This window comes from Xenopus laevis, chromosome 4S, assembly GCF_017654675.1.
Source record: "Xenopus laevis strain J_2021 chromosome 4S, Xenopus_laevis_v10.1, whole genome shotgun sequence".
Classification (NCBI taxonomy): Eukaryota; Metazoa; Chordata; class Amphibia; order Anura; family Pipidae; genus Xenopus; species Xenopus laevis.
This window is the reverse complement of record NC_054378.1, coordinates 7,770,081-7,783,626: the sequence shown is the minus strand read 5'-3', so window position 1 is coordinate 7,783,626 and position 13,546 is coordinate 7,770,081. Positions and strand designations below refer to the sequence as shown.

Below are 13,546 nucleotides of genomic sequence, written 5' to 3'. Positions count from 1 at the left end.
GGTGTGAGTTGGGATTGGGTGGGACAGGACCCTTTTAGAAGAGAAAGCTGCTAGGAATAAATGACATAGCGGAGAAGGGTACTAGCTGTTTTGGTTGGTTTGGGGGGATAAGAAAGAGGGAAGTATCAGCTTTGGGAAAGTAATGGGATCTGCAGAGAGCACTATATTAACCCTCTAGTGGCTGAGATGCCTCCTTCTTAAGATTTGGATCCCTCTACCTTCCCAGGGGGGGGTCAAGCTGACTTCCCATAAGTGAAGATGCTACCGAAGCCCTTACGTTATTTAAGGAATGCCCTGCAGTTCACAATGCTGACCACCAGCAGATACAGGGTTAAGTCTTAAGCTGGGCTGCAAGGGAGGGTCTTAGTATTTGTGTTACTTGCCTTGTGATTGGGCTGAGGATCTTTGCATGCCCTTACTGAGCCGGACAGCTTTTAGCCCTGGGCAGCCCCCCAGCACATTAATACCCCCCTCACAACAGAGAGCTGCCAGTCCCACCCCTGCTGCATAGAGAGGCCTCAGTCTACGAAGGTCAGGTAAGGAACAGTCTGCCTGGGGGGAAAGGCAGTGGCCTGTGTACATACAATAAATTCATTTATGTCAGTACAGTATGTGCATGGGATTAATTAGGATCCTGCCCGGCCAACTTGCAACCTAAATCTTTGCCTATAACCAAGCCCCCCTATCTCAATCATTATCTAGCCCACTATCAATGAATAACTGGCACCAGTCCTGTTTAACTGTAACCTCCTTAATTCTCTGTACCCCTTAAAACAACACGCTGTTACATCTCAGTTTTAAATGAAAACAAGAGATTTTATTCGCATCCCACCAGTCGTAATTGCAAAACTCACACGGGAGGGGGGTGGAATTAACAACAGGGAATTTCATGTCGTCGGGAATTGTATATATTAATGACAACAGCAAATTTTATATATTGCGCTAATTCTTGGCAAGTCCACAATTTGGCCTTTGTATTTTCAACAGCTTCTATTACATTGGGGGGAATGATACTTTTATAGTCATTAATAACAATAATGATGTGAAACAGCCCTATACTGAGAAAGTGATTATATATACGGAATAATAGGGGGATACAACTTAACACACAATTTAGGCAACAAATCATAGGTGCCTTGTTATTAACTGCTTTGAATTCCCAGTTTTAAAGTCTCGTATGTATCGAAGTCGTATAGGTATTTTTTCGCCATGAGATTATAATGATCTGTAGAGAGCAACAAGGCTATTCCATACTCAATACCGTTATATAATGTTGCTTATTCATCGTATTTAACTGTTGTGTTGTATACAATAACCTTAGAACTAACAACGAAACATTTGGAACTGATGTATAATTCCTGACAGTACCTCTTGTTTTAGCATTAATTGTGTATTTTTAATTATGGATTCTATAAGGAATGACACTGGGGGTCATTTATCAACACTGGGCAAATTTGCCCATGGGCAGTAACCCATGGCAACCAATCAAATCGCTGCAATCAGTGTTCTACTTGCAGCTGGCTTCAAAAAGCTAATCACTGATTGGTTGCTATAGGTAACTGCCCAAGGGCAAATTTGCCCAGTGTTGATAAATGAGCCCCACTGACTTTATTAGATGGTACCATATCTGTATAATAAGCAAGGGTAGGGTTCAACAATCATGGCCGCCAGTATAAAGATTTAAAGTATATGTAATAATAAGCCCTATATTTCATCTGTATCCAAAACTGTCAGCCAACTGAACCCTATTATTTTACCATGTATCCCTGTACCCCATATTCCCTCTATGATGATTATATTTGGTCAATTCTGCACAAAAGGGGTACATTACTTATCCGCCTGTAAAAAGTCCAATTGTCATTGGTTCCCAGGTTTTGGTGGAAGCATCCAGGCTAGATTTGGGAGATTTTCTTAATTCTGGAGCATTTGTGTCCATGTTCCCTGTGCTGAAGGCAAGACATAGGACCAGTCCCACTGCATTAGAACCTTGGTTTCTTTAGTAAAAGAGTTGTAGGAGAATTCTAGGGACATGTAGAAATATCATATACAGTATGGAAACTGTAAATCTGGAAGAAATCTTACTCAGCATTATGGAGGAGCCAGTGGCTTTTATTTAGAATCTGAAACCAGAGAGTGAGCGCATGAATGCAAGGAAAGGGAATGAACACATGGCTGAGGTTTCTTCACCTGTGACCTCATTAGAATGAGGAATTAATAGAGAAAGGGCGAGACAGCTGCCATTCCTTAAAGGATCCGTGGGATATTTTTGGAAAGTCTTGCAAAGTTGCTGATGTATCCAACGGGGATCAGATGACTTTAAAAAGGCTGGTGGGGTGTCCCTTCTCTGCTCCCCCTGCCTAGGTTCTATTTCGAGGTTGGGCAGCGGTGGCAGAGAAAGGCAGATCCAAGGAGGAGAGTTCATTCCGGAATTTCAGACTAATCCTTCCATCAGTCAGGGCCTAGACTGGTATGTGAGTGGGGCTCAGCGTGTTCCTTACAGGGATTCTTTGCAGCTCTGTGCGAGGCTATATCTGGGGCGCAGGACTTTATGTGCTGACACCTTGTGTCTTTGTGTTTTGTGCTCAGGTATCACAGAAACCGCCAAGATGGGTGAAGAGTGAGTAGAAATCTCTATTGGTCAAACCATGTTCTCTCTGTCTGTCTCTATGTTATGTCTGCCTGTTATCTGTCTTATTCTTTTCATCTAGTATCTATTCATATCCATGTATCTATTGATTGGACTGTCACTAATCTGTCAATCCATCAATCTATTATATGCATCTATCCATTAATCTATTCTCTATCTATCTATCTATCTATCTATCTTCATCATCATCATCATCATCTATCGATCTACTATCTATCTATCTATCTATCTATCTATCTATCATCATCATCATAATCATCATCTATCGATCTATTATCTATCTATCTATCTATCTATCTATCTATCTATCTATCTATTTATCATCATCTATCAATCTATCTATCTATCTATCTATCTATCTATCTATCTATCTATTTATCTGTCTACTATCATCTATCTATCTATCTATCTATCTATCTATCTATCTATCTATCTATCTATTTATCTGTCTACTATCATCTATCTATCTATCTATCTATCATCTATATATCTATTATCTATCTATCTATCTATCTATCTATCTATCTATCTATCTATCATCATCTATCAATCCATTATCTATCTATCTATCTATCTATCTATCTATTTATCTGTCTACTATCATCTATCTATCTATCTATCTATCTATCTATCTATCTATCTATTTATCTGTCTACTATCATCTATCTATCTATCTATCTATCTATCTATCTATCTATCTATCTATCTATCATCTATATATCTATTATCTATCTATCTATCTATCTATCTATCTATCTATCTATCTATCTATCTATCTATCTATCTATCTATCTATCTATCTATCATCATCTATCAATCCATTATCTATCTATCTATCTATCTATCTATCTATCTATCTATCTATCTATCTATCTATCTATCTATCATCATCATCTATCAATCCATTATCTATCTATCTGTCTACTGTCTATATCGATCTATCTATCTATCGATCATCATCCGTCTATCTATCTATCTATCTATCTATCTATCTATCTCTCTCTCTCTCTCTCTCTCTCTCTCTCTCTCTCTCTCTCTCTCTCTCTCTCTCTCTCTCTCTCTCTCTCTCTATCTATCTATCTATCTATCTCTCTATCTATCTATCTATCATCATCTATCAATCTATCTATCTATCACGCTACATCTACCTATTTATCGACCATCTATCTTTATTAACCTGTAATCTATCCATCTGCAGTGTTTCTATCGTTCCATCGATCTGTAACATTTAATATCATGCATATATGACTATTGCTTATCACTGATATTGTATATTCTGTATCCAGCTCTCTGCCTATAGCATTTATTTACAGCCAATTCTCCTTTAAACAGAGTGTAAGGTGCCAGGACAAAGCTTCCTAGCTGCTCAATACATACACTAGTAGGGGTAAATGAAGCAGCATGTCTATTTTGCTCCAGGTCCAGTAACCAATAGCAACCAATCAGCAAATAGCATTTACTGGTTTACTGCAATTTGCACAATGAAAGCAAACATCTGATTTGTTGCTATAGATCACTAGACGCAGAACAAATCTTTCAGCTCTTACTATGCTGAAGGCCAAATTACAAATCTCAGAATATTTAGATTTAAGATCAATCAACAAAATGGGATCATAATTCAACAAAAAATGTGCTACTTGCAGCTGGCCAGGGCTTTAATATTATACATTATTAAAGGCTGGAATTTAGTTCTGCTGAATAAAAGAAATTGGCTGAATGTGAATTTTGAAAAAAGTACTCGGATTTGAATTGTGAAGCAAAGTTTTTGGTACATCCCTGTGCCCCCCAATCAACAACATAGGACAGTTTGCTGGAGGTAATTCTAGTGGCAGCCTCCAATTATTTTCATAAAAACAGATATTGAAGGGCTGCACTATGTACACAATAAAATAAATAGTTTTCTCTCTTCAAGGAAAGCTATGTACAGCCTAGGTTAAGGAGTATTGGCTATTGTATTTTATATTGGCTTAGTAAGTTATACTCAGTACTGTGTCTTTTATTTCTAACCTCTTCTTTTTTATTTCCCTTCTCTTTTTCCTTCTGATTAGTGACGTAAGTTCTTCTTTTTCCTTTCATTATAGTGCATGTTGTGACAATGAAGGGGCTGTCTTTACTGGGCTATAAAGACTTATATGTTGTTATATATGTTGTTGTTGTTGATCTGCATATTCCGGTAGGTTGCAGGGACTTGTACATCAATAATAACTGTCAGGTGACATTGACAATGTTAAATTAGTCCAACCAGAGCATATTCTATCAAGGGCCCACTCTCACATACATAGTAGTAGTTTCTTACAAATAAGAAAGGGTTGACAGAAATTTTCCTAGGCAAGGATGGCTAGGGTCTGGTCCTACCAACTCTTCCCCCACACTATTATCCACTGTTACTATAGGCACCATCTCTCCCTACTATACCTGCTATCCCACAGTCACACTCCCTTCCCAGAGACTATTATCCCACTGTTACTATAGACACCATCTCTCCCTACTATACCTGCTATCCCACAGTCACACTCCCTTCCCAGAGACTATTATCCACTGTTACTATAGGCACCATCTCTCCCTACTATACCTGAAATCCCACAGTATGGGTTAGACCAGGGGTGTAACGAGGGGTAGACGGGACAGGCATTGATCGGAGGAGAGGAGAGGCTATTATCTCTTCCATAGTCTTTTGCCTGCGTGCCAGTAATACAACTGAGTAGACAAAATGCGTAAAAAGGCTCGTAAATTACAAGTGTAAATATTTGTTTTTGTAAGAAAAAAGTGTGATTTCATAAAGTGACATTTTTATCAGAGCGACTGTTAAAGGGTTTTAAAGATTTCTTTATTAGGTTTGGAATTACAATCTTCTAACTTAAAAATGCTAATAACATTTTCTTTCTGTTTCTACAGAAGAAATCCAAGATCTCCAATACTCGCAAAACCCACCTGAAGGTAAGTTATCCGTGAACACATGTATGGGGCTCCATAAATTATTTTTAAAAAAGTCAGATCATACCATTTAATATAGGTACAGAGCCCTGACAATACTTCCCAACTAACTTACTACTCTACTCTAATGCATATCAGCTTCATATATGCCCCTCATCCCATCCGATCCCATCCAGGTCATCCCAATTCTTGAATTGTCCTAATGTCCTACATATATCCCAATACAGTGTTTTTATACTGTTCTCCTCCAGTAGTTTTCACCATTCATATGACTACTTAAATGTAAAGCCCCCCCCCATAAGTCAATGCTCCTTCCTTAAGACATCTTGAAACTGTTACAGAACTCCACCACAACCATAACTGCACACTATGCTCCCTAGTCCAATTTTTAGATCCTTCCCTCATTGAATTGTTCTTACTCCTCTTCTCTTGTTTGTGCAGAGCTTGATGCTCCAGGTGGCCAAAGTTGCCCTTGAGAAAGAAGAAGCTGATATTGCCGCAGAGAAGGAAGCCTACCTGAGTGAACATTGTCCACCTCTGAGCCTGCCCAGCAGTCTGTCAGATCTGCAGGTAAAACCAACTTTAAATGTCTTGATAATATTTATTTATTATGTTATAATGTTTTTTTTTTATTTTTATTAAATGTAATTACTGTTGACATATGGTTTCATTATGCAAAAACCAGTTGGGTGGAGTTGCTATCACATGATATAATATTTTATGTGTATTGTATACTAGTGAAATTTATTCTCTATCGCATCGTCTGCCTAGGAATTCTGCAAGAAGTTGCATGCCAAAATCGATGTGGTTGATGAGGAGAGGTATGATACAGAATCCAAAGTCCAGAAGAGCACCAAGGAGGTTAGTAGCTTCCATAGATTATGAAGAACAGATTTACAGATCCTCACTCTTTAAGTCTCTCTGTAGTTCCATCATAAAACTCAGCAAATAGTCATTCATAATAATCAATAGGGTCAGAGTGGCCTAACGGAGTATCTCCCAGTGGGCCTAGGCCATAGTAGACCTCAGCATAGGAGATTACCCATATACCTGACCTTAAGTCCACCATGGGTCTATAGAAAAACCTATACCATTTAGGACAATCTATATCTAATTTCTCCAATTACTTTACATAAGATCTTGTCCAGATGTCACTCTATGTGGTTTTAGTGCATCGCATTCTCTGTTATACTCTGACGGACTCCATATTTGTTTGTCATGTAGCTGGAAGACTTAAACCAGAAGATGTTTGATCTGCGTGGCAAGTTCAAGAGGCCTGCCCTTAAACGTGTCCGTATGTCTGCTGATGCTATGCTGCGTGCTTTGCTTGGCTCCAAGCACAAGGTCAACATGGAACTCCGTGCCAACCTCAAACAGGTCAAGAAGGAAGACACTGACAAGGTGAGTCTTCAGCTACTTATATAGACTTCCGCTCCTTATAGCCAATCATCCTATGAGCTCAGTGAGACTCAATGGCTTATTTAAAATAATGAAACCATTAAGCAAACAAACTCTTATTAAACATGTTTTTTTCTTTCCAACTCCAGGAGAAGGATCTCCGTGATGTTGGTGACTGGCGTAAGAACATTGAGGAGAAATCCGGCATGGAAGGCAGGAAGAAGATGTTTCAATCTGAGGCTTAAACTCATCACTAACACCACTGCCATCTTAAACCCCTTAGCTTACAGAGACAACCACCATACCCTAACTTCTCTGTTAACTAGGGGGAAATTCCTCTGTTGCTCACTCTTCAGCGGGGATATTGAAGTCTTACCTCCTCCCCACTCCTGGATATTTCACCACTCCACTTTATACCCTTGTACAAGGTCTTAAAGAATGTTATGGACTCAAGGAGGGGCTCAAATTTCTGTGTCCCCTCTGTATTGGTTTTGCAGTAGTTGTATTATGCGGACGTGAAAACATAAACTTGTAAATAAAGCTTGTGACGTCCCTTAAAGTTGGTGATACCTGATCTGGGAGGTGACGTCACGTTCCTTTCTTCTCTAGCACTGGCGACTTCTTTTTTTTGGTTATTATTCATTCTTTCATGTCTATTTCACTAAGGAATGGCCACATACCCACATAACAAAAAGCCTCACAGAAGACCAATGGGTTATTCTGTGGATAATACTGAAACTCAACTAGAAACCTAGGAGTAGGTTATTTGAAGTCCATCATTATTTCTGTGCATCAATAAGTGTATGGCAGGGTTTAACATATAAAAAGCTTGGATGACACTAGTGCTCGGACCCGCTCTAACAATGAGCTACAGCATTCTAGTAGTTTTAATGGGGATGTCAGAGTTTTTGTGCCTTATACTTCACCTGTTTCCCTTCGGCAGACGCTTTTAATTATCAGCAGTGCAATTCCCACTGCATATCCATAGCCGTAATGGAATAACTATGAGAAGATGCCGTATGACATTGATGTATGGCCAAATTACATCTCCTATTTCAATACCGGTACTTTGACAGTAGTTTTAGATTTTATTGGCACAAGTGTATGAGCTATAACGATTAAGGTTAATTATCACTTGATAATCCTCAGCTAATTTATGGTTTGCATAATCACAACATAACATACACTTTTAAAGATTCGTAAACGGAATCTGGAAGAATAATGAATGTTGGGAAAAGGAACACGATAGAAGGTATATGTTCATGAGAAGATGGCACCCCCAGGATAAAGGAAAATAGTTATAGAATGGTAAGTGTAGATGATGAATCAGAGAGATGAGCATGTGAGTATATATATATATATATATACATAAATTATTCAAGTTATATACTAATATCTACTTACTTACTCATACAGCTACAGGTATGGTACCTTCTATTCAAAATGCCCAGGACCTCAGTTTTTGCAGAAAAAGGATCTTTCTGTAATTTAGATCTCCACACTTCAAGTCACTACACCATTAAATAAACCCAAACAATGATCAATTATATCAAAGCTGGGATCCAGTACAAGGTTCTATTTTAAAATAAAATAAATAAATTAATCAATTAATTAATTAATTAAAATAGGGTTTATGGTGGTATATTTATCAAAATAGAGGTCGCCACAGTCCTCTAGAGTGAAGCAGATTACACACTACAGACCTTATAACTCCGCAATAAACTTTCCCTGGAATGTATTTTCAGATGTGGTAAACTGCGCACTCCGGAAGTTGGCACCAGTGCAATGAAATTTACAGATAGTAGTACGGTAGGCCAGGCAAGGGAAAGACGGTGTTATCGGTAGGGTATCAGAGATACACGTGACGTGCACAAGGGATATTAGTAACGGGTAGGAATCCTTTAGGATTGGAAATGTGCAAATGCGGCATGGAGAGGCTCATGTTGGTTAGATAAGTAGCTAGGTTCTCACCTCCCTGGTGACGTGATACCATCAGAGAGTGAAAGGAGATACTAAAAACTAATCTGTGGCATAGCCCAGATAAATGCTAATAAGAAGCCTTTACACACATACTAAATCAACACAGTGAAATGGCTGAGATCTCTGACACAGGAGAAGCGAGTAACTCATATGATACAACAGTGTAGCAGCACCTATTGAAGCCTATGGGCAGTAAACTCTACTCTCCGTTGTCATCTGATTGGGGTTTATGTCCTAATGCCTCTGCTCTTGCCCAGCCCTCTCTCTGCTGATGCCCACATCCAGGCCCGGACTGGCAATCTGTGGGTTCTGGCAAATGCCAGAGGGGCTGCTATAAGGTCCCATAGAAAGTCAGTATTTAGTGGGTTGGTGGGGCTGATTGGGCCTCTGTGTACCTGAAATGCCAGGGCCTATTTTAATTCCCAGTCCGGACCTGCCCACATCTCTTTAACAAGTTGCACACAATGGTATGGAGTAATAGTATGAACTAACCACGCACACATTAGAATTCATGGGCCCCCCCGTACAACAACATTTTTGGGCCCGCTACACCTTGTTATGTTCATGGAGGAGTTGGACCATTTCAAAAAATTATGGGTCCTAATTCGAAGCGGTTTCACTTTAAGGCCGTACCTCCTATGGGGCAGTATGACCCCTTCATAAATTGGACAATGATCACCCAATTAACCCCAAGCCAGTATGATCAGTGCAAAAAAATAGGTAGTGAGCATGTCTGTTAAGGTTCTCATTCATCCAGGTCATGGTATACCTATAGTAACTAGTCAAATCAACTGGACTTGCTGTATTTTCTTTTTCCTTGAAGACGGCTCGCTAGTCATCCAACTGGCTTTCTCAATTCAGAATTCTGAATTGAGAAAGCCAGTCGGATGATTAGCGAAAGGAATGGCAGAGCCCACCAAGACTGGGGCCCAATGGGATTTTTCCTGGTATGCCGAGAGGCCAGTCCAAATCGCACCATACTCAAGGGATGCCTGTACCTAATACCCATTGAAGGGCAAATAAGGATCCATGTCCAGACCCATGTCCAGTCCGTCGGCAGACCCTTAAGTATAGGTGCCACTGCCTGAACTTTTTCAATTTTCAGTTGCACACATTCTTTGCACCCTTTTCACAAATAAGCCCTAGAACAGGGGTCCCCAATGTTTTTTTACCCGTGAGCCACATTCAAATGTAAAAAGAGTTGAGGAGCAACACAAGCATGAAAAAATCCCTTGGGAGCCAAATAAGGGCTGTGATTGGCTATTTGGTAACCCCTATGTGGACTGTCAGCCTACAAGAGGCTCTACTTTGCACTATACTTAGTTTTTATGCAATTAAAACTTGCTTCCAAACCTGGAATTCAAAAATAAGCCCCTGCTTTGAGGACACTGACAGCAACATCCAAGGGGTTGGAGAGCAACATGTTACTCAAGGGCTACTGGTTGGGAGTGTCCCTGGTAAATGTTTTCAAAAGATGGCAAGGGTTGGGGTGCCAATATAAATCTGCTGAATTAACATAATGATGTTTATTGAGACGCTATCTCTTTAATGTCCGTGTGTCCGTGTTCTTTCTCAGATACAGTGGGGCGAGTCATCTGGAGGGGTCAGGAACGAGAGAAGACATTTGCTGTGGGAAGGAACCGAGTTCCCACAAGAAAACCACTTACTCCAGCAGAAAGGAGACAAAATAAACCCTACTCACTGCTGTTCTTGGTTTCTAAGTTTGAAATGTGTCCCTTTCAATAAATAAGTGAAAGAGGACACTGTGCTGTGTATTGCTGAGCGCTCACTAAACTGATATCCTGGGCATTCTTTACTAAATATAGTAAGGGGAGTTTTTGTGAAAGAGGCTCAACAGTTATGGGTCTATACATTCATTTTCCTGGTAAAAAAAATAATAAACTTCCATCCCTTTTTACATATATATATATAAAAATTTACTCACTACTGTAAATTATAACAATAAAGTTTCAGGACCAAATAAAGGAACAAGGCTGAAGGCTGAGTGCTTGGAACTCTGTGGCAACTTCAAATATCCTTATAATTTACAATAGGGGGTTCATTCTTCTAACCACATCAATTACACCCTGCTCCTCCTCAAACCTGACTACTTTACTACTGTCCAATTGGGCCTTTGCATCTCTCAGGGGCCCCCCTTTGATGTGGATTCTTAGACTAGAGTACCCCCTGCTGTCACAGCTCTGGACATGACCCCCAGTCTGCGGCATATCTGGGGCAAGTGCAGTGTGCTACCAGTGCCTAATTGACTGGCAGTGTTGGTGGAATCCTCAATGGTAAGTCTTGTCCAAATGAAGCCTCTTTTTAGGGTAGGGGCACACTGGGCCATTCGGGGAGATTGGCGACCGATCTCCCCGAACGCCTTTCCTCTGTCTTGTGCCGGCTAAAATCGACTGCGCTTAAGCACACGCGGCGCTTCGTTTTCCAAAGTCGTCCGAAGTTGCCTCACGAGGAAACTTCAGGCGACTTCGGAATACGAAGCGCCGCGTGTGCTTTAGCGCAGGTGATTTTTCATTTTAGCCGGCGCAAGAAAGAGGGAAGGCGTTCAGGGAGATTGGTTGCCGCAAAGACGAGGCGATTAGTTGCTAGGCGACTAAATCTCCCAGAATCGCCCAGTGTGCCCCTACCCTTACGTGGCAAAATAGCTGCAGCAGCAGCTTTAGTTTCCATTTAAAGGGGACATAGACTTCTATAAAACCCTCCCTTGTGCGCCCCCTAGTGTTCCAAAGTAGCAGTTGCAGGCTTGATCACAGATAGTAGTCTTGCTTTTATCTATCATGCTGAGATTACAGTGAAGGCTCAGTAGTATTTGGTACTGTTTGGTTTGGTCAACAGCTAACAGTAAGGGGAGACTAATCTCCCAGAAAAGTCTTCGGAGCACTTCGTTTTCCGAAGTTGCCTCACGAGGAAACTTCGGGCGACTTTGAAAAACGAAGCACTCCGATTTAGATTCTAGCTGGTGGGAAGGCTTTTCAGGGAGATTCGTCGCCCGAAGAAGAAGCGATTTGTCTCTGTAACTTTTTGTTGCGCCAACATTTATTGCAGCAGATTTTAGTTATCTCGTGCTCTCTTGCATCATCTCACTGCAGAGACAGGGAGAGAAAAGCCTTAGCTTGTAATTCTTATTTCAGTCAGCAGGTTGTGCCTGGAAAGTAATGTGAACGTGCACAGTAGGGGGTGAGCTTTTGTTTAACACTAGGTTTCCTCCTGCCTTATTTCTCTGCTCTTTTTTCTGGAATGTGGAAAGTGCTTAGGGTTATTTAGATGACCCCATGATAACAACAAATAGAACAGGACTCTCTGTGTAGGCTCATTACACGCTGGGCTGTTTCTCAGTCTGTGCTTCGCTCACATCTGTTTTTTCTGTGTCTGTACTCACGCAGGCCCAAATTTGTGATGATGCCTAGGGTGGCAAAGGGGCGTAAGCACACATGCCTGGGGGGTGGGGGTGTTAGCGGGAAGCACTAGGACCTGGAGGCCTAGAGGTGCTGAATATGGAAATTCGGGCCTGGAAACATGGAGTGGATATTGGTGCAAAATTGTGTATTTGTGAGTTTCATCTCCAAAATCTGCTCCATGTGTCTCCCCAGGGTATGCTTCTGTCCTGAAGCACCCAGAGAAGGTACCAGCCACAGGAGCCCATCCTCTCAGTTCCCGCCAGAAGATGCACCTCTCCAGAAGCCCTCAGGGGAGTAACCAGCCCCAGGAGCCTTGGAGATGGAAGCCGGCAACCTGGCCTCTCGGTTTCCACCAGGTGATGCTTCTCTGCCAAAGTCCCCTGGGTGAGGATTCAGCCTCAGGAGCCCAGAGCAGGATCCCAAGGGCCTTGGGAAAAGAAGTGGCAAGGCAAGTGTCCCAGGAGCTCTTGGCAGAAAAGCCATAAGCCCGGCCTTTCATTTTCCACCACGACAAGCTCCTCTCTGTAAATCTCCAAGGAGAAGAACCAGCTCTGAGTGCCCAGGGCAACCTGCCAAGGAGCCCTTAGGAGTGAAACGGTTAGACTGGCCTTTCTGTTCCTGCCAGGGGAGACCCCTCTATGGAAGTCCCCAGGGAAAGCAACCTGAAATGGGAGCCCAGGGCAGGGTCCCTAGATGGGGAACTATCATATATCTTGGGTAGGTTAGGAGGGCAAGGTAAGGGTGAGGTCTTCACTGGGAACCACCATATGCAGGCCCGGATTTGTTGTGAGGCCACAAAAGCCTGGGCCTAGGGTGGCAAGATTTTAGGGGAGGTTGAGGATGCATACTGTGTACAATACCCAGCACTCCAATGCATGCACACGCAAGTGGAGGGTGGGTGTGTGATTGTGATCGAAGGACACTAGGACTCGGGGGCCTTGGGCACCTTGGCGAGGAATCCAGGCCTGACCATATGCCCAGGAGCCTTGGGGAGAGAAGCCAATAGCCCGGCCAATAGCCAATAGAATCCAGCCATGTGAGCCCAAGGTAGGGCCCCAGGAAACTTAGCTGCTGCACACCATCCGTTGTTTATCATTTGATGGTAGGTGCTCCACAACACCACCTACATATTGAGCTATTTTTTTTCCAGAAAAGGTGCCAACCCTACCCA

General features: G+C 41.7%; 1 protein-coding gene across 3 annotated transcripts; it reads left to right on the top strand.

Annotated features, from left to right (window-relative positions):
- Window positions 1-440: 440 nt before the first annotated feature.
- On the top strand, window positions 441-7,590 carry tnni2.S (troponin I2, fast skeletal type S homeolog). 3 transcript variants are annotated; one of them, XM_018259348.2, is made up of 8 exons: window positions 441-536; window positions 2,587-2,617; window positions 4,696-4,699; window positions 5,543-5,584; window positions 6,023-6,151; window positions 6,353-6,442; window positions 6,806-6,982; window positions 7,129-7,587. In XM_018259348.2, exons 2-8 carry the CDS (start codon window positions 2,607-2,609, stop codon window positions 7,222-7,224), a joined length of 549 nt encoding a protein of 182 aa, XP_018114837.1. In that variant the 5' UTR covers window positions 441-536; window positions 2,587-2,606; the 3' UTR covers window positions 7,225-7,587.
- Window positions 7,591-13,546: the final 5,956 nt, after the last annotated feature.

Coding starts and splice junctions, on each gene's coding strand:
- tnni2.S (XM_018259348.2), top strand. Junction 6,443..6,805: donor TCCAGAAGAGCACCAAGGAG/GTTAGTAGCTTC, acceptor TTTGTCATGTAG/CTGGAAGACTTAAACCAGAA. Junction 6,983..7,128: donor AGAAGGAAGACACTGACAAG/GTGAGTCTTCAG, acceptor TTCCAACTCCAG/GAGAAGGATCTCCGTGATGT.